The sequence below is a fragment of the Carcharodon carcharias genome, chromosome 7 (genome assembly GCF_017639515.1).
Source record: "Carcharodon carcharias isolate sCarCar2 chromosome 7, sCarCar2.pri, whole genome shotgun sequence".
NCBI classification, from domain to species: domain Eukaryota; kingdom Metazoa; phylum Chordata; class Chondrichthyes; order Lamniformes; family Lamnidae; genus Carcharodon; species Carcharodon carcharias.
This window is the reverse complement of record NC_054473.1, coordinates 37,838,472-37,858,975: the sequence shown is the minus strand read 5'-3', so window position 1 is coordinate 37,858,975 and position 20,504 is coordinate 37,838,472. Positions and strand designations below refer to the sequence as shown.

At 43.8% G+C, this 20,504-nt stretch overlaps 1 protein-coding gene across 1 annotated transcript in view; it reads right to left on the bottom strand.

The window, feature by feature from the left end:
• Nucleotides 1–20,504, bottom strand: part of cacna2d3a (calcium channel, voltage-dependent, alpha 2/delta subunit 3a) — a 1,018,794-nt gene that overhangs the window by 364,667 nt on the left and 633,623 nt on the right. Inside the window, exons 13-14 of the mRNA XM_041191614.1 lie at nucleotides 13,344–13,477; nucleotides 7,947–7,964 (exon numbers count right to left, since the gene is read on the bottom strand). Of these exons, the coding sequence (XP_041047548.1) occupies nucleotides 7,947–7,964; nucleotides 13,344–13,477 (152 nt within the window). The remainder of the gene's footprint in view (nucleotides 1–7,946; nucleotides 7,965–13,343; nucleotides 13,478–20,504) is intronic.

The following is a 20,504-nucleotide window of genomic DNA, read 5'->3' as shown; positions in this document are numbered from 1 at the left end:
TCTCATAACATGTTCAACAAAGTACTTCCAATATCAGTGCTGTCGGCTAGGAAGGACAGACTGAGATGAAGGGTACTATTGAATGGCAGTGTCATAATTTTCTGCAGGAGAATTGCAAGGCACAAGAGGACAGTATAGGACATTGTTCTTTCATGGATGTTGTGACTAGTCACATTGAGACACTGAACATCCAGATAAAGGACTATATCACTGTCAGAACTAACAAACTGGGGAATCATTTGCAAAGAACTTTACCCCAGCTGAGACATGATACAGATTTCAGGTTATCCAGCTAGGATGCTCAGCACCAGTAGTATGACTGGAGAAATGTCTAATGAGGAAGCATTTTCTCAAGGTGCTTACGGATCCTCCCACTCTACAAAGGCTCCTGAAAAGCTTGAGGAAGTGCCAGATAATGGGCAGAAGCTGGCAGTCATTCTATCATCACATATAGCTTCAGCTGTTGTAGGGCATCTCAGAAAGGTTCTCCACTACGTAATGCCTTGAATAGCTAAAGGATCTATGAATGAAGCTAGCAAGAGTTTCATACTGTTTTCTTGTACAGAAAGTCCTACAAATCTTCGACCATTACCCTGTAGCAATACCATAAGAACATTAACATATGAAATAGGAACACGTGTAGGCCATTCAACTCCTCCAGCCTGTTCCAGCATTCGACAAGATCATGGCTGATCTGATCATGGCCTTAACTCCACTTCCCTGCCTGCTCCCATAAGCCTTGACTTTCTTGCAGAGCAAAAATATGTTTAACTCAACCTTGAATACAATAAATGGCCTAGCCTACACTGCTGTCTGAGCTAGAGGATTTCAAAGATTACCAACCCTCTGGGAGAAGAAATCCCTCCTCCTCTCCATCTAGAAAAGGAGAACCTTATTTTGAAACTGGATCTGCAGTTGTAGATTCCTCCAGTAGGGGAAACAACCTCTCAGCATCTAACCTGTCAAATGGCCTCAGTATCATATATATTTGTCTCTAAATTCCAATGAGTATAGGCTCAAACTGCTCAACCTCCCCTCATAAGACAACCCCTTCATCCCAGGAATCAACCTAACGGACCTTTCCCGAACTGCCTGCAATGCAAGTATATCCCTCCTTAAATAAGGAGAGCAAAAGTGTACGCAATACTCTAAGTGTAAAGGCATATTTAATCTACCCCAAAGTAACAAGAATAAATAGTATGAAGTTAATTACATAGTGGAATGGAGGCTATCACTTCCCGACTGCGAAATTGGATAAATCCCAAAATGGGGGCTGGGAACGCATTGCGCAATTAACCCTTGTCCATTGCTCCTAATGCGGGCAGCACATAAGCTTTTGTGTTATGATGTAGGAAATGTAACAATCAATTCATTCACAACAAGCTCCCACAAACGGTAATGTATTGGCCAGGGCACTGGAGATAACTCCCCTGCACTTTGAAATAGTGCCATGGAGTCTTTTACATCCACCTGAGAGGTAGATAGAGCCTAAGTTTAACACCTCATCCAAAAGATGGCACCTCTGACAGTGCAGCAATCCCTGAGTGCTGTGAGTCAGCTTAGCTTTTTTATGCTCAATCCTGGTGTGGGACTTGAACCCACAACCTGCTGACTCAGAGGTGACAGTACTAACAACTGGCATGAGTTACAGGCAAGTCCCCGGATTCTCTGAAGCCTTCTTGGAGATCATACTGGAAGAGCTCAGGGCAAGGAGAGGCATTCTTTTCCAAGGTAGCAAGGGGAAGATCCCCAAACATGAAATGCATCTGGCATTGAGAGAGTTTGCTGAGATTGTCAGCTTCCTTGCATATGCTGGATGCAGTGAAAGAAGCTTATGAATGATGCCACAAGAGTAGCAGAAAGCCGTACGATACCACCTTACATTCTCATTACAAGCACACACTCGCTTCTTCCTTGTCCCATTCATAGCAGCCACTAGCAACATTCTCTCCCACTTGTGAACATATGCACAATCACCAACTTCTCCATTAGCTCCCTCCTCATTTTTACACAGCAGGCATGTGTTTTGCATTCAGCCTTCCCTATCTTGATTTCATTTGGAATCATCAGGCAACCGTCTGCCACTGTAGCAGAAGTAAGAGGCTAAGATTGAAAGAATGGGCTACAAGGGAATCCATGGTGGGCTGAGTAGTTGTGCAGGAAAGTCACATGTTGACCAGTGTTATTTTTACTAAAAGGGGATTGTGATTGCAGGATTCATTTGGCAGTGGTGTTGAATATTAGTTAGCCAATGATATCTCCCCGAAGGGATTTGCCTGGAGCTGTCTGGCAGCTGGCACAACCTACATATTGCTTTGTGAGTGAAGTTCAGCCCTCTGAAGAAAAACAAGGATCACGGTGAAGCAGTTACAACCACAGATGGATACCAATGGACAAGCCCTGGAGGTGACCTGTGGTATCTGTTCAGCTTGAGATTCCTCCTGATCAACCTCCTCTCCCAAACCAGATGAAAATGGAAAGTCCAAGAGAGACCTCATTTATGTCTAAGGCCTAGGCTTTAGGGCCTGGATTTTTGTAGAGTCATGGAGAATCCACAGCATATCTAAAATGGTGAACAGACCCCAGATCTGGAGGTCCCACCCTCCATCCAGCAGAAACAATTCATGAGTTGGCAGTAAGTCGGCCTAACAGCTGTAAGGGGCCATGGGGATGGGTTGGGGGCATGGCTGGGATGAAGTGGCATGGGACATGGGGAATGGGTAAGGGGTGTGAGGGGTGAGGGCTAGAGGGCCTAATGTTTAAGAAAACAACTGTGACAAAATCCCAGAGAACTAAGACAGGCCTTTTAACAGCCCACCTTGGCACTTGGCAGTCCCTGTAGCTGCTTCTGATCTGCATCCAGAGGGAGCAGGCCCGACCCCATCCCATATCCGTCCCCCAGGACAAAATCCCACCATTCGTGACACTTCTTCCCGAGGCGGGTGCGACAAGAGAGGAAATTTCCCAGCTCGGCACACTCACCTGAGGACTGAAAATCCAGGCCTAACTCTGCAAACTTCGGCCCTGTAGCACTGCTGGAGCTGGCGCTATGGAAGCCGGAGGCCCTTAAGACGGTGTGATTGGTGCTTCTGGTGCAACCCACATACTGGGAAGAGCTCTATTGTGGGTGTGCTGTGCATGCAACAGAAGCTTTCACACTGGACAGGTTGCGATGTCAAACAACCTCTCAGACTGATCTGATATACTTTCTGCAAACTTGAACTGCAAAAGTCCAGTGAACACCCTGTGCTAATTGCTCATGGCTGACCCAATATTCAGCTGCATGAGGGAACCTCCCTCCACCCACCCCCACTATATAAAAAATCAGTCAACCAACCCCAGGTGAGGTGCTTTTGACTTACAGTTGCTCTGGCAAAGTTTGTGGAAGTACTGTGCCGTGTTTTGGAGAGTTCTGTGACTTGTTGATTTGGGAGTGTTGCTGTGTCCTGATAGGGAGGTCAGAGGAATTGTGTGACTTGTCCATGGAAAGGCTGCTATAACTATGAGGGCTGTATTTGCAGTCCCTCTGGGTTTTCGACATGACCAGGAAATGGAGCTGAAACTGCAGAGTGGGGAAGCTGTACACAGAGGGAGGGGGAGGATGGCTCTCCACAGGAGGCCTAACCATGGGTTTCCAGGTAACACTTCTCCTACCTCCACCCCAGCCAGGAGAAATGTCTGAGTTGCATGTGATTCACCAAGGAGCTGGTCACTGAACTGTGTCACCTCCATCAACATGATTTGCAGCCCACACAGCAGGGTGAGGGCGATGCTTTTTTTATTTTTCATTCACGGGATGTGGGCTTCACTGGTTGGGCCAGGATTTATTGCCCCTCCCTAGTTGCTCTTGAGAAGGTGATGGTGAGCTGTCTTCTTGAACCGCTGCAGTCCATGTGGTGTAGGTACACCCACAGTGCTGTTAGGAAGGCAGTTCCAGGGTTTTGACCCAGTGACATTGAAGGAACGGCGATATATTTCCAAGTCAGGATGGTGAGTGACTTGGAGGGGAACTTCCAGTGGCCATCAAAGTAACAGAGTTCTCAATGGTGTAGGAAGCTGTCAACTGCATGCACATGGCTTTGCGGGCTCCATGTGTCAACAGAAACTGCAAAGAGTTCCACAGTTGGTGTGTGTCCATGCCCAGAACAGCATGTTGGTGAATGCCTGCCATCCTGGCAGCAGCCACAATGCCTTCATCCTGAGGCAGTCTGCCCTTACCACCGTCTGTGGGCCACCATGAAGAACCAGGGGCTGGGTTCTTGGAAACAAGGAATACCACTATACATATGACTAATGACATCCTTCTGCTACCCAACCATGCAAGGACAATGGGCCTACACAACAGCCATGCTGCCATCAGGAGGATTGTATGCAGACCATCACCAGTTTCCACTTCTGCGAGATGGCAGGATGAGGGTCAGGTGGGAACTGAGAAGAGCCTGAAGGCAAAAACATCCATCCTCAGCCAAAATCAAATCATCAGATCCACCAATATGAATTTCAGAGCTTAAGGTTGGAACCAGGTGAGCCTGTTGACAATTTCTTAACAAGATTGAGAAATCTGGTCAGCAAATGTAAATTCAAAGGGCAGATTTTTGCCCTTGGTGGGCAGGCAGGCCCCACCAGCTCGGCGGCGGGTGAGCAGCTGACCCCCGCTGCCAAAATGGGGCCCGCCACCATTTTGAGTGGGCGGGCCTTAATTGGCCCACCCAGCAGGCTGCCCGATGGGAAGCGCAATGCACTTCCTATGCAGGGTGGGGTAGGAATTCCCCAACTATCAAAATGCGCTCTTTCGTGTATGTGCGCGGAAGAGCGCATTGCTCCCTGAGACTAAGTGCTGTCTCAGGGAGATTACTGACAGTCTAAAAAGATTTAAAAATAGAAAAATTTAAAAAATTATTAACATGCCCCCTCATGTGGCAATGCCACATGGGATCGGACATGTTAATAAGAAGCACAGAAACTTTATTAAAGTTTTTAAAAACAGTCATGAAACCTCATCCCGCCAGTGGATGAGGTTTCACGTTTTATCAGAATCCCGCTGGGGCTCCTGGCCTGCCCGCCAACCTTAAGGTTGGACGGGCAGGGCTTTTAATGATCTTAATTATCCTGTCAATGGCCTCAATTGGCCATTGACAGGTTGGCGGGCGGACAGCTGATTGCGCTGTCCGCCCGCCTTCCTAAAGATTTAAGTGGACCGGATGACATCGGGTCATCCCCAACTCGTCAACGGGAAAATTCTGGCCAAAGAAACAGATGAAAGTCTGGTAGATCAACGAACGTTGAGCTCTGAACACCCTGATATACAAAAAGTTCTGATTGCAAAGGATTAGTTCACAACATTGCAGGCTGTTGACACTGCCAGAACACATGAAGCCTAAGTAGACAAATGAAGATGCTGACTACCCAAATGGCTAGCCTTCAGTTTAGTCAAGAGAAAGACAGCAGGATTGACACAGTGAAAACAGCAACAAAATAGTGCACGCCAGACAGAAAGATGTGCAAAAGCCGTGGACAACTACATGAGTACACAGAAAGAAGGAAATGTCCTGCAAATGGATCAGACTGTAGGGTTTGTGGAAAGCCCAATCATTGGGAAAAGATGTGCAGAAGAAAGAAAGGAGATGGTAAAGGAGTTATCAGAGGCAGAGCAACATGGTGAATGAAAAGGAAAAGAAATCAAAACATCCATATCCTGAGTGATGGGGATGGGTTTGAGGATACAATAGACATAGAAGTCATACAACTGCATGAAATGTCTGGATGCAATAATTCCCAGAGAAATGTAATTCACACAACCATTCAGATCAGGAAGAGGTTGAGAAATAAGTCCATAGCCACTAATCTGAAGGTGAAGTTTGATACTGGAGCAAAAAGTAAATTTGGGCTGGATTTTGTGGAGCCCACTGGAGTGGACAAGGTGGCGGCCGGGCACACAGAATGGCATGCAAGGCCACATGTTATAGACCCGGTGGCTGGAAAACTGTAAACGACTAAGTCAGCGGCTGGAAGGTAACAAAATGTAAATTTGTCTGTTAGCAGCGGGAAGCTCATAGACAAGTTTAGTTGCCCACTTGCATATAATTTAAATGTAATTCAGCATCATTCAATCCGAGTTAGTGAAACTCACTCGTGTCTCTCGTGCCTTCAGTAACCTGTTCAATGTGTGGCTTCCTAGACCCACTGTGAGAACCCTTTGGACTTCCACGAGACTGAAGTCTGAATTTTTGCATCCAAGTCGGGTGTTCAGTGTCAGGAAAACTCCTGACTTCCCAAACCCGGCATGGGAGAAACTTTCCTGCATAGCTGGATTTTCGCTCGAGTTGGTGGTTGTGGGGGGAGGTGTTAACTGGGGTCAGTCCGGCTGCCTGTGGAAACAGTGTGGAGGCAGCCCCTGTGATGAGCTGTTTAAAATACACTTTTAAAGATGGCTCCATCCCACAAGTGACCCCCCCAGAACAAAGATCTTGCCATTTAAGGCACTTTTTCCTGAGGTGGGTGTGGCAAGAGGAGAAATTTCCCAGCTCAGCACACCCGCCTCAGGAGTGAAAATCCAGGCCTAAGGCTCTCAGCCAAGAATACATAATGAGGGGAGACAGAGGTTTATGATGGATACATAAAGATTTGTCTTCTATTCCATGAATATGATTCTTTGGACAAGGCTGAGAAAAATTAATGACAGTGTGTAAAATGTATGTGTCTGAATCCTTCAGAGGAAATTTTATGGATCTTAATACTCGTAAAAAGGGAGAACAACAAGCAATCATCTAAGCATGTGCTGTAAATAATAGAAAACATTGATAGAGGAAGCCACCTGTATCATATTGAAATGTTTTGGATGAATGCTGCAAGAAGGGTTGGTCCTCAAGGTTAAAAGATTTCTATGTTAAAAGCATACTCAAACTTTAGCTTCTTAGGCTGACTCATGCTATTGTTATAGTTGATAAGAAGATTGTCTCTTAATTGTCTCTGATAATTTAGAAGACCCATTTAAAAAAAAAATTAACAAAAAAATACATAAGTATACACTGTCAAGAGTATATAGCAAACTGTATTGCACTTAATTTTTGCACCCAGGGGCTGGGATTTTATGGGACAGCAAAAGTCAGGAGCAAGTTGCCTCTGCAGGCTTTGCGAACCACGACTCAACTTTATGTTGCCCAGGTAATTCATTGCCTGTAGTCGTGGCTTCCATCCTTCTGGGCCAGCTCTTCAGTCCCAGCAGCACTACTGGGTGCTGGAGCAGGCCCAGGGTGGAGGTAAGTAGGGTCAGCGCTTGCTGGGGTTAATCAAGCAGGCGCCAGCAAAGGGAAATGGGGGTCAAACGTATTCTTCCTGCGGGAGCAGCCCTAGGTGTGGACCGCAGGCCAGATCAGGAGCGAACACCTCCCCACCATCCAAGCCCACAGGTAGGCTGCCAGGATTTTACTGGGCAGTCCACCCGAGATGGTGAAGCGTCCATCTGCTGCTGGTAAAACATCAGTGATGATGAGAAGAGACCCTTAAGTGGCTATTAATTGGCGACTCAAGGGCATTAATTGGCCTAAGGGTAGGCAAACTGCCCACCACCTATCCCGCTGCTCATAAAATACCAGCAGAGATGGCATGCCCCCCACTCCCCGCCTCCCAGTCCGCTGGTGGGGGACAGTGTTAAGTTTTGGCGAGGTTTTCTACTAAGCTATATCAATCTTTGAAGATAAATTAAAAGATCACTTCAAGTAAAAAATAAATTTAATTGAAATTTAACCTTTTAAAAGCAAACTTAACAGGATTATTCTGAAAAAGTGATAAAAGTTCCGCTCGCATTTACATGAATAGTTCTTCAGACTTTGTGCAGTTGAACAAGATAACTTGATTACACTGACACAATTAAGCAGTATTGATTTGGCAGTGGCACTGATATAAATGAATGTATGAGATCAACTGGAATTGACTCAAAATGTTACCTTTTTAGCCTGCGGGAGCTGATGCACAAAAGAAAAGAAATAAAGGAGAACATTTAATGACAGTGTCTTATCCACTTACCAACTAGACATAATCTGTTAGTAAATCTTCATATAGCCATCACACAAAATTATTGCCTCAAAGCATGTTTTTAGTTCATTGAGCAGGTACAATATTTCAGGAACTGCAACCAAATGTTTAAATTATCAGACAATACATTTGGAATATATATTAATGAAATATGAATCTGTTGCACTGGATTTTTTTATGGTAAACACTTAAAACATTATGGTAAATAATAACCTGAATTACACCTTAAGATTTAAAAAACACATTCTCTACTAAAGTTATCTGTTGTGGAAAAATATAATTAATAATTTATTGCTTTTTCACCCATTCTATTGAATCTGTAGTATAAAAAAACACCAATTTTGATATCTTCATCTGGTTTCAGTGGCCTACAAACTGGTTTGCATAGTACCTTTTTTTGTGCACTATTTGGACTAAGGACTCAGCATGGAGTGGATGTTGGGGTGGGGGGGATGCAGGAAGACATTTTCTGCTGGAAACACAACACATGCCATATTGGATAAGGCCAAAAAATATGTGTCTCTACCCATGCCTGAAACAGGCATATTGCAAATAAGAGGCTTAATTAAGGTTGCCAACTGTGATTAAATGCATTCCTGGAAGTTTCATCACATGACTTGTCCCCATACTCCAGCCATTAGTCGCTAACACATCCATCCTTGTGACGTACTGCCCTCCTATGCCAATTGGAAAGCAAAAAGACTCATTACCCTATTGGGTGATGCTTGACTGTCAGCCAAACAGCCTTTTATCCCCCATTTTCAATATTAAAATATCTGGTTCATAGAAAAATGACAAGAAAACAACAATTTTTTTAATGTCCCGACAGTTTTTCTTCAGAGTTGCACACAGCAGCATCCTGGAGATTGCTCTTCAATGCCTGGAGACTCCAAACCAATCCTGGAGGCCAATCCTAATGCCTGTTTGAGGCCCTCTCTTCAAAATTGATTTAGAGGTGTGACAGTGAAATCTGATTTCAAAATTTAGGCAAATAAGTGTGGGACATAGCTATGCATGTTCTATCTAGCTATAGCAGACATTGAGCAGCCTAAGCAGCAGTCCTTAAAGGAATTGCTAAAAAGGGCTCCAAAAAGGCCCAAGGGATTTTTGACTTTTATTTTTGTGGACCCAGAGGAAGCAGGGGTACTCTGCTTGGTACACACACAAAAAAATGGCCCATTTGAGCCCCCCCACCCCCCCAAGATAGTCTCCACCTTGAAGAAGGCAGCCAATTTCTCACTCTTTCCGACTGGCATGCTGTAAATTGGCACTCTCAGCTTGCTGACACCATTTAAATGAGGCCTAAAGCCAAATGTGGCTCAGGCCTCAGACCAACACAAACTAGCATATGGAGCTTTCTCAACTTTTTCCCTTATAATTTCTTACAGTGTCAGGAACCAATGGGAATGAAATTAATTTTGGAGGGGGAGGCAGGTGGTGGGGGGCGGTGCAAAATGGGCAGTTTGTCCGATCGTGCTCTCTTTGCATTTTTGCTGAAGTTGAACTTCAACATTTTCGATGCAAAGGTGGAATAAATATTTCAATCTTTCTAATTATGTGTATGTTGCAGGACTAATTTTCTAAATTTACACTGCTTATGAGGAACTCCATCCACTGATTGCACATGAGGAAATCATAGATCTGCAGCCTGTAGTATAAAAGCTTAAGAGCTATGATGCTCATAGCTTCAATACATAATCAGTGACGTCAGATCACATGTCTATAGAACTCAGAAGGAGATGTCCCTAGAAGATACCATGTGTTCATCTGTCCCTGTACATGGTTGCATAGTTGTAAATAGTTAATAAACGTTTTGAAGTTCCTGGATGTCTTGTTTCCAGTGAACTTTCAAACACACCCTAGGCCAGTTTCTGATATTACTTCACAGCCCTCAAGTTTTAAACAACAGTATGAATTTGGAAAATCAGCCATTGTTTTTCTTAATGGAACTCTATATTTGGCAAAACCTTTCAAATTTGCAAACTAGATTACTACTTTGATTTGATTCACAGCTTGCTGTTAATGTCCTCTGGATTATCAGGTTCTAATTTAGCTCTTGGGTGGGAACATAGCACAGCATTTGGCATGACAATCAGGAGCTGACATCATAGGGTGTGACGGACAAAATTAAACTTTCCCACCTTGTCCTCTGGACTCGTCTACAGCCTTTCCATTAAGAGAAACGTCCTCCTCCAGCACCTCATTACTGGTGTCCAGCTGGGTGGGACTGTACTCACCTGGTTCCATTGCCATTGCCAGAGAATCAACTACAATGGCTTCTCTTTCCGCTTTGGCACTGTTATCTCTGGAGTCCCACAAGGATCAAATCTTGGCCCCCTCCTATTTTTCATCTACTTGCTGCCCATTGGCAACATCAGCTGAAAATCCAGTGTCAGTTTCTACTTTGTACGCTGATGACACCCAGCTCCACTTTAACATCATCTCCCTACCCATCCACTATTGCTAAATTGTCAGACGGCTTGTTGCTGAAACCTTCATCCATGCTTTTGTTACCTCCTGACTTGACCATATCAATGCATTCCTCACTGGCCCCCCACATTCTGCCCTATATAAATTTGAGGTCATCCAAAACTCTGCCGCTGATGTCTTAATTTGCTCATCAATCACCCCTGAGCTCACTGACCTTCCTTGACTCCTGGTTAAACAATGCCTCAATTTTAAAATTCTTATCCTTGTTTTCAAATTTTCCATGGACTATCTCCTCCCTATCTCTGTAATCTCATTCAGTGCTATAACTTTTTGAAATAACTGCACTACACTAATTCAGGCCTCTTGACCATCCCTGATTTTGATTGCTCCACCATTGGCCAAGGCCCTAAACTCTGGAATTATCTCTCTCAAAAACTCCTCTCTCTCTCTTTCTCTATTTGCTCCTTAAATCCAGCCTCTTTGAACAAACTTTTGGTCGCTTGCCCTAATATCTCCTTATGTGGCTCAGTGTTAAATTGTGTTTAATAACACTCCTATGTAGTGCTTTTGGAAGGTTTACTGCATCAAAGGGGTTCTATGAAGACAGGTTCTTGTTGATGTTGTTGATTTTCATTGCCAGCCCCTCATTAATGTGCCACATGCTGGTTTCCCAACCAAAACAACATGGGTAGTTGATGGGAAGTGTTGACAAAATGCATTGTCATGGGCTGAGGGAAATAGAGCTCCAACACAAGTTAACTCGTTCCGTGGGGCTCAGAATTTGTCATCCTTTTGGGGGGGGGGGGGGTGGGGGGGGGTGGGGGGGGTGGGGGGGGGGATGGTGGTGGTGGTGGTGGTGGTGGTGGTGGTGGTGGTGGAGGAGTAGGGGATTGGCCCAAGGCTTCTTCTGTGGCCTGGAGAAATGCACACGCTCCCCTTGTTCCAAAAGAAACTAAATAAAATTTTTAAAAACTTACTTTCTTCGGTATCGACATTCAACAAGATCTTCTGGCCCAGGCCACTATTCTGCTTGGTTTGGCTTGACAGGGAAACTATCACTTCGGCCTCAAGTTAACATAGCAGATAAGCTTTAATCAGCATATTTAAAGAGGACTCCAGTGGCTTAAATTGCAGTCAGCGAAATTGTGGTGGGCAAAGAATGGTAAGTCCCCCACTCCATTTAAATGGTCCTCCTGCTTGATTTCTACCAGGCAAAGGGGCGTTAAAATCAATGCCAGGATATCTCCAAAGTGTTACAATACTAACCCCTGAATATGATGGTTGAAATGTCTCAATAATGTTTGGAAAGTATGTTAAACAAGCCTCAGTATAATGCTACAACTTTAAATTTGCTATGTTTTATAAATCTTTCTCCTCTACATTTTACTACTAATCCATGTGATTGAAGGGATAGTGGCAGCATGGTGACAACATTGGCTGAAGGTCAGAAAGCAATGGTGAACAGTTGTTTTTCAGACTGGAGGGAAGTGTACAGTGGCATTCCCCAAGGGTCAGTATCTGAATCATTGCCCTGTTTAATATACAGTAATGACCTTGATTTAGTTATACAGAGCATAATTTCAAAGATTGCAGATGACACAAAAGTCAGGAATGTAGTAAACAATGAGGAGGATCCAGGAGGACATAGGAAGACTGGTTAAATGGGAACACACATGGCAGGTAAAATTTAGAGTAGAAAATGTATAAAGTAATACAGGAGAGAAAATATAAACAAAATGGACCAATTTTAAAGGGGGCACATATATAGAAAGACTGGGGGCTGTAGGTACACAAATTCTTGAAGGTGGCAACAAGTTGTGAAGGCTGTTAGAAAAGCATATGGCATCCATGGCTTTATTAATAGAAGCATAGGGGTGAATCTTAACTCTCAAAAATGGGCTGCCTGCTGCCCTGTGGTCAAATGCAGTCAGACATCATAGCATTTGACAATATCTTCATTATTGTGTCAAATCGTGACTCAATCAGATAATTTTGCAATAATGCAAAATGGTGACAGTGAATTGGCCGTCTGTTCCACCAAATCATGAGATGTAAAACGAGCTGTTGATTCGCTATCGCCCGTTGCCCACCATCACAAAAAACAAAATATCTCAATAGAAGAAAAATTCCGCATTGTTCATATTGTTTGTTATGACATCTTAGATGACACAAAAGTGCCTTCACCATAATGTTACTAACCTGTGCCAGAGTTTTAGTGTGCGCAGGATGAGCCATGAAGTGCCACAGTATGTTTCACTTATGCCTAACACTGCTATTATAATCTCTGGAGGCTATTAAGTTTAATGAAACCATCTGGACTGGAATGGACAACCAAGTGTAATCAGTTTTGCAGTGCCACAAAGTACAGATGGCAACACTTGTTCTCTTATTCCATGAATTCCATTCCCTCTTGCCAAATTTAACTGTTAATCCGAATAAATTTCAGCTGCTCAACTTTCCTTCATTTTCTGTTGTTTTCTTTTGCTTAACACTTTTCTACTTCATAGTGCTAATAAAATATTTTGAAATTCCAATTAACCACCATGAAAAAATTGTTAAAATAAAATGCTTTCCTTTATTTAACTATTCTTTCTTTTTAACTATAGTTTCCAAAACCCACAGAAAATAGTTATAGAAAACTGGAGCAATTGAAAAAAAGCAAATTCATTGCCAAATAGAAAATGTTGTTAACATACTTTAGAAAATGGAACATTTACTCAAACTTTCCCCTAACAGTTATTTACAAGTTCTGGAAAGGAGATAGACTGTTTCCTTTAAAATGGAATATGGTTCCATATTAGCTCTATATGATTATTCCCTCCCAGTTGTTCCACCAAGATATTTTTGGCAATGCACAAACATAGTGAATGTTAACTTACAGTATTGTCAATGTACGCTTCTGTCCACACAATATCATGTTCCTGGTCAATGACCTTTGGCCTGCTTAGAACATGAAGGTATTCCATCACATTTTCTTGTACATCAGCTAGAGTAGAAATCTGAGTGAAATATCCTAAAACAGATTCAGAGTTCAGAGAGGAAGGAAATCTTTAGAATAGACTATTGTAGTTAACATATCATCGTAAAAAGCAATAAATACAATTAAAACCTGCAGAAAGAAAACGAGAAAATAGCATTGAAACAAATGAAAAAAGTCAGGAAACAATTAGGCTGACTTTCACTTTGGGCAGATGGTGGGAGGAGCACACAGCTGCCTGCCAGATGTCATCAGTGAAATTCCCACGTGTTTGGAGCAAAGATTGGATCAGCTTGGAGCAGGAAAGGTGGGGATCTGTGGACTCCTCCATGGAGTTGATTTGGTAGGGGCACATTAAGGGCGACAAGCAGGCAACAACTGGGGGTGAGGGGGTGGGGAGGGTGGAACATGATGGTGAAGTGGAATGACTGCCAATGGGTGAGATGATTTCAGAGGCCTGTGCTCCAGCTGGCCCCTAATGTCTCACTGGAAAAAGATACCATTTTTGTTTTCGGAGTGGCCTCTAATGATCCCTTTAAGGACCAACTATGTATCTCTATGTACAATTCGACTGGTAGAACATTGTGCTACAAATAATTTGCCCAGTTAAAGCCTAAAATTGCATCTGAGCCCTATACACATCATAGGATCTTGATTTACATGGGCTAATCAGGTGCCAGCCTGTTTTCAGTAAGTGCCTGTGCCATCCATATGAAGGACCAACATGGCAATAGCCTGGATATCAGTGGAAGTGGGACAATAAGACAGTAAGTGCTATGCCATGGTTTTCAGAACACTGCTACCCAATTCTTGCCCAAAACTAGGGACAAATATCAGCACCGCTGTTTGCTTCCTGTAATTACCTGGTATGGACCTGCGCTTGAACCATGCCACACCACAACATATGTAATGAGGCTTCTTATATCTCACTTATACTCGGAACAAGCAACTGTTTCATTTTCCTTCATTTATTGCATTTATTTTGTGCAATGCTTTGCAACTTCATCCCAATACGGTTTTTAAAATATTTTTGAAGTATTTAGTTAAAATAGGCACGTTATCTTTTATTTTACAACTTAGTTATTCTTCCCGTGTAACTTTATTTCCCCTTACCTGCATGAAACAGTCATAACCAAAATACTGGAGCAATTTACAAAAGCCTACTCATTGTCAAAGTAAGAAAATATAAAATTTTATGAGTTGAAATGGCTGAGGGATTGGAATAAAAACCAAAGATGAGTCACAGCCTCCACAATGATCAACAGAAAGCCATGTTGTTCAGCAGTTATGAATTAAAGATAAATGGAAGAAGGATTAATTGATAAGAAAAAAAAGGCTTCAAGTTGTTTTTAATGCAAAAGGGCAACAAATATTCCAGATATCAACGCTTTAAAGAATGTAAATGCAAAATTGTTGGCAGGCTTACTGCAATTCAAATATATGGGAAACAAGATTCAAGGGTGGCCTAACCCAAAACAATAGACATTACATGGGAAAACACAGGAATATACTTCAACTTTGCCACCACTCACAAGAGTCAATCTCACACCTGTCAACAAGTCATTGTTATATGGGCAAGACTTTTGGTAACAGAATACCATAATCAAATCCAATTGTTCACACTTAAAATTAGAAATATGAGACAAAACTTGTGGCACCTATAAATTTGGTGGGTGACAAGGCCAGTGACACTATCAATACATACCTTCACATGCTGTCAGTTTTGGCTCAGTGGTAACACTTTTGTCGCTGAATTAGAAGGCCAAGGACTCAAGCCCTACTCCAAAGATTTGAGCAGATAATACAACCAATAACTTCAGTATAATTGTGAGGGTGCTTCTCACCTGGGACTGCAAATTTCAGATGGCACATTAAACCAAGGAGCCATCTGCTCTCTTGGGTGCTCATAAATGATCTTGTGGCATTATTTGAAGAGAGCAGTGGATTTGTCCCGGTATTCTGACTAATCTAGTCATTTATCTCATTGCTGTCTGTGAGACTGTTGTGTGCAACCTAGTTGCTGCATTACACCACATTACAATGGTAAGTGCATGTCAAAAGTATCTCTTTGGCAGTAAAGCACTTTGGAACATCCTTAGGTTGTGAAAATTCTAGATCCCTAGTTACTGACTCCCTCTCCCTCCCTGGCAACAGTGTGATATTAAGCTGGTTTTTGCAACCTTACTTTCACACTTGGTCCTGAGATGAGATTCTGACCTCACATTTGCACCATCACGAAAACCGCCTATTTCCACCTCCATAACAGCGCCCAACATCGCCCCTGTCTCAGCTCACCTGTCACGGAAACCCCCACCCATGTCTAAACTCAACTACCGAAACACACTCCTGGGTGGTCTCCCACATTCTACCCTCCATAAACTTGAGGTCACCCAAACTTTGCTGCCTGTGTCTTAACTCGCTGCATGTCTCATTCTCCTATCAGCCCTGTGCTCACTGACTTACATTGGCTCCTGTTCAAGCAACATCCTGTTTCCAAGATTCTCAACCTTATTTTCAAATCCCTTCATGATCTTGCCCATCTCTGTAATCTCCTCCAACCCCACGCCCTCCGAGATATCTACTCTCCTCTAATACTGGCCTCTTGTGCATTCTCAATTTAAATTGCTCCACCATTGGTGACCATGCCTTCAGTTTCATTGGACTCACACTGTGGAATTCCCTCCTTAAACCTCTCTGCTTCTCTACCTCACTTTCCTTCTTTAAGACACTCTTAAGACATACCTCTATGACCAAGCCATTGGTCATCTGACCTAATATCTCCTTACATAGCTCAGTGTCATACTTTGTTTTAAAATGCCCTGTGAAGCGCCTTGGGAAGTTTCGTGAAGTTAAAAGGCACTATATAAATATAAGTTGTTGTTGTTAACTCTTAATAGTCACTAAGGAAGAAACAATGGTGATGAAATTGGTCTTGGGTAATAGTGCAAAGTAGACAATGACAAATCAGTAGCACGTTTTACACTCCGCTTAATTTTCTTTTCCATTAGTCAATGACAAGCCATGGAAGAGAAAGTTAAGAGTGTAAAACAATCTCCCAACATGTTATTAGTTTATGCAGATGCTCAAGACTAATTGTACCCCGATGTACTTGGTGCCCCAATCCTGGCATAATCTTTATCAGTACATTACAACTAACTACTTCAATTATACTCTGATTACCTCATTCTATGAGCCATGTAAAACTAATGCATTCACAGCAGAAGATTGTTGTAATATCTCTTTAAGAGTGATGTCCCTATAAGAAGCTCAACATGCAGATGAGCCAGGTATCATGTGACTGTAGGATCAAAATCCCCTCCAACTGGGAAATTTATGGAACATAATTTCAAACCCACAGATGTGTTTTGACCTCATGATTGGAACTATAAATTTCAAAAAGATAAGCTGCAGTCAGCAGTTCAGGGCTGGGCAGCAAGGGGTTAATTCGGACATTTAGTGAAAAAACAGTGACTCATCAAAAGGGTTTGGATATTGACTAATGTGATCAAGAAGTCTGATTACCCAATACAATGGCACAAAGGACACATAATCAATACAATACAGTCAAGGAATTATTCAACCACCATAGACAATAGTACTGGAATAGGGTCATTAAAACCCTCACTAACTTTGGAGCCAGATGTACCACATCAAACAGCAGGAGAATTGTTCATAGAATGAGAACTGATAATATTCATCTGGACATATTTTCCATGGAAAACCCTGTATTGTTTCAACCAGCAAGAGCAGATGACATTTATCTGGACTTTGTGTGGAATCAACTAAATGGACATTGGAACATCAGGAAATATGTTTTGACATGTTTGAGTTAAATTATTATAAAAGAGCAGATCTGAGGTTTTGGGCTGCAGTCAGAAGAAGGGTTAAGTTTGATCACTTTGACTCAGGTCTACAGTCAACACCAGACAGACCAGCTGTATTGGGGATTGTAAGTTTCTGCCAAATCGTAGTGATATTGGTCTCAGTGTTTTGTGAAGGTTTGGGGCGAAAATATGGTGTTTTTTGCCAGTACCTTGTAACTTGTTTCAGCCATATCTTGGTGATATTGGTCTGAGGGGTTTTTTTTACCTTAAGGTTTCAGGACAAGACGTGGTGCTTTGCCTGTGTTTTTGTAAGTTTTAACCAAACTTCACTAGTGGTGACTTTGTGTTGGGTACCGGGAATAGGTTGTTTTAAATTTTGGGTTTCGTATTGTGGGGTTATGGGCGATTCAATAAAGCAATTATGAATTATCAGAAGGAACTTGTCTCGTTGGTCATTCTGTTTAAGACATACACTTGTGAATCTGGTGTCACGAACTTGAGTGTGGGGAGGGTCTCGGAGGATAAAGGGGAATCCCTACAGTGACCAGGAGCCAGGAGAGCACCGAGACCTGCGCAAATGCAAGCCGATACACAAAGTTTACAGCAACACAGACCAGAGTCAAGACCCAGAGTGGAACAGCTATCGACCAGTGGACAAACAGACTTTCCACATTATGAATGTAACACATGGCGTGGATAAAGTCAGGCCACTAGAAGCTTTTGTCACTATCAGGTCAAATTGATAGCTGACAAATGTAAACTCAAGATGAAGATTGAGACAGGAGCTAGCGCAAATATCCTACCAGTCCAAATCCTGAAGAACATGTACCTGGACCGTTGGGAATCAATGATACAGCCAACACTTGCTCAATTGGCTGTGTACAATGGGTCACCAACCCCTTGCATTGGTACACTAACAATGCAGCTACAGAAATTTGGCATGGAAACAAAAAATATTTTTACCTGGCAAACATGAGCAGAGCAACAGTGGCAGGATTACCAGCATGTAGACATCTCAACATTGTGACTATCCATGAGATCACCAAGGTACCAATGGCAGCAGAGGAGACCAAGAAAACTCGCATTGAGTCAGTCCAAGAGCTACAACAATTTAACCTGGACAGGTTCAATGCCATAGGAGGTTTCAAAGATAATGCTGTACTGCACCTCAGATGCAATTTCCTCAATTGACCCTCCCAGAAAGTGCAGTGTTCACATACAAGAAAAGTATTGCTGATTAAAAGAGACGTGGCAAAGCTTTTTGTCTTGCACTCATCAGGACAATTTGCAAGAATACCAATATAAAGGAAAAACAACAATTTATACCGTATGAGAATGTTGCTGATAATGTTGCCATAGGATCCCCTCTAGCAGCAATATGAGTTGTCACAACTAGCAGGATGCTGCCATCAAGCCAAAAAGACATCTGCATATCACACATGAGTAATGTGGAATATGAATTTCAGTGTCAGCATGATGCTAGTTATTTAGGCCATACGTCCCAAAGACTGGCGACTTGTATCAAACAGCATGTCCCAGCCACCGTTCGCAATGGGCAAGGTACAGACTGTATCCAACTAACATGGGCCAGCAAAACTCCAAAGTCATTGGGCTGAATTTTGCGTTTGTCGGGCAGGTGGGCCTGACCGAATCGGCGGCAGGCAGGGAGCCGAACCCCGCTGCTGAAACGGGCCACGCTGCCATTTTGCGCGGGCGGGCCGATTAAGGCTCACCCAGTGCATTTCAGACTTCCATGTTCAGCGCGAAAATTAAATTGGTGGCGGGCGTCTTCAGACCGCTGGTTCCAATGGGGAATCGGCAGTCTGTATAAAGAATGGCCAGGCAGCCTCCTTTAGGATGTTGACCATGGCCAGCGACCGGGCACCACAAGAGGTGAGGGTAGAGGAGGAGAAGGGGGGGCAGGCTGCAGGGTAGGCCAGCGGGCAGCCACAGTGCCCCTCGGTTCTCTGATGCCTGCCTTGCTGTCTTCCTGGAAGAGGTGCCCAACCATCGGGAAGTCTTGTTTCCAGAGGATGGGAGGAGGAGGGCCCTCCACATCACCAGGCAGGCATGGCAGGAGGTGGCGGAGGCTATTAGCTCTCAAGATGCTGTGCTGCAAACACAGTGCTGTAAGCACTTCAATGATTTGTTGTGCTCTGGAAGGGTGAATACCATGTCAGCCTTGGCCATTTTACCCAGCAGATAGCCTTAGCCTTTGAGGCCCCCCCACCCCTCCCCACATTTTAGTGTCATTACTGCATCGGTCATTTGGCGCATGCTGGGTGGGCAAACAGATAGTGCCCATGCTTACATCAGCCTTAGTGGTTGAGGAGAAGATGGTTTCTCCATGCATCATATGTTGGTGTTTGTCGCATTTGAGTAGTCTGGGGGCAACCTGCATGGGAGGCAGCTAGACACATACTCAGAACTCCAACACATGTCTTATTGATGGTGATGAGATGGTGGAAGGGGAGCCTCAAGGTGTCGTGGCCAAGAGCCATCTGCTGGCCTTGGCGCCGCACCTAGTTGCGCCTCCCTGCCATGGGCGTGTGTTATTCAAAGTGATAGATGCTGAATATCTCCAAGGTGGTCATTCGGGAAGGGGGTTGGGAGCAGCCGTAGTATCTTCTGGTGACTGATCACCAGTAGTATGGACAGGAGCCACTGGAGGTCTCAGATGGACCACTGTGGTTGGGGTGTGGCATGCACGTGCAAAGTACATGAGCGAGCAGCCCCAATAAATCCCCTTCTCTGTTCTGCAGGCAAAAACTGAGAGCAATATCCGGGAGCGTCAGCGGACTGGTGGTGGGCACACTGCGTTGCAGCATCTCACCACATATGAGGAGCAGGCCATGGAGCTGGGGAGGAGGCAGGTGGCCAGGTCAGCAGGTGTCAGCGAGGCTGGAGTGCAGCGGCCAGGTATTTGAGGGCCACAGTCCCATCCACTCAGTCTCCCCACCATCCAAAGCACTGATGATTGCTGCAATCGTTAATGCAGCAACACTGCTCATTCACAGACTGATACAGTCAGACGTGTGGATCATACACAAAGGTTCCTCAGCCCCTTGAGGATGCGTGTCTCTAGCACCTTCCAAAGTTGCCCTATCCCACTTGTGACCACTATCCCCATGGCCTAACCTGCCATGGCATTGCTGCTGCACATCCAAAGACTTATTGTATCTTAGGAGGGTTTGCACCTCCACCACCCATTCAGCCAGTGTGTCCCACATTACTCTGTC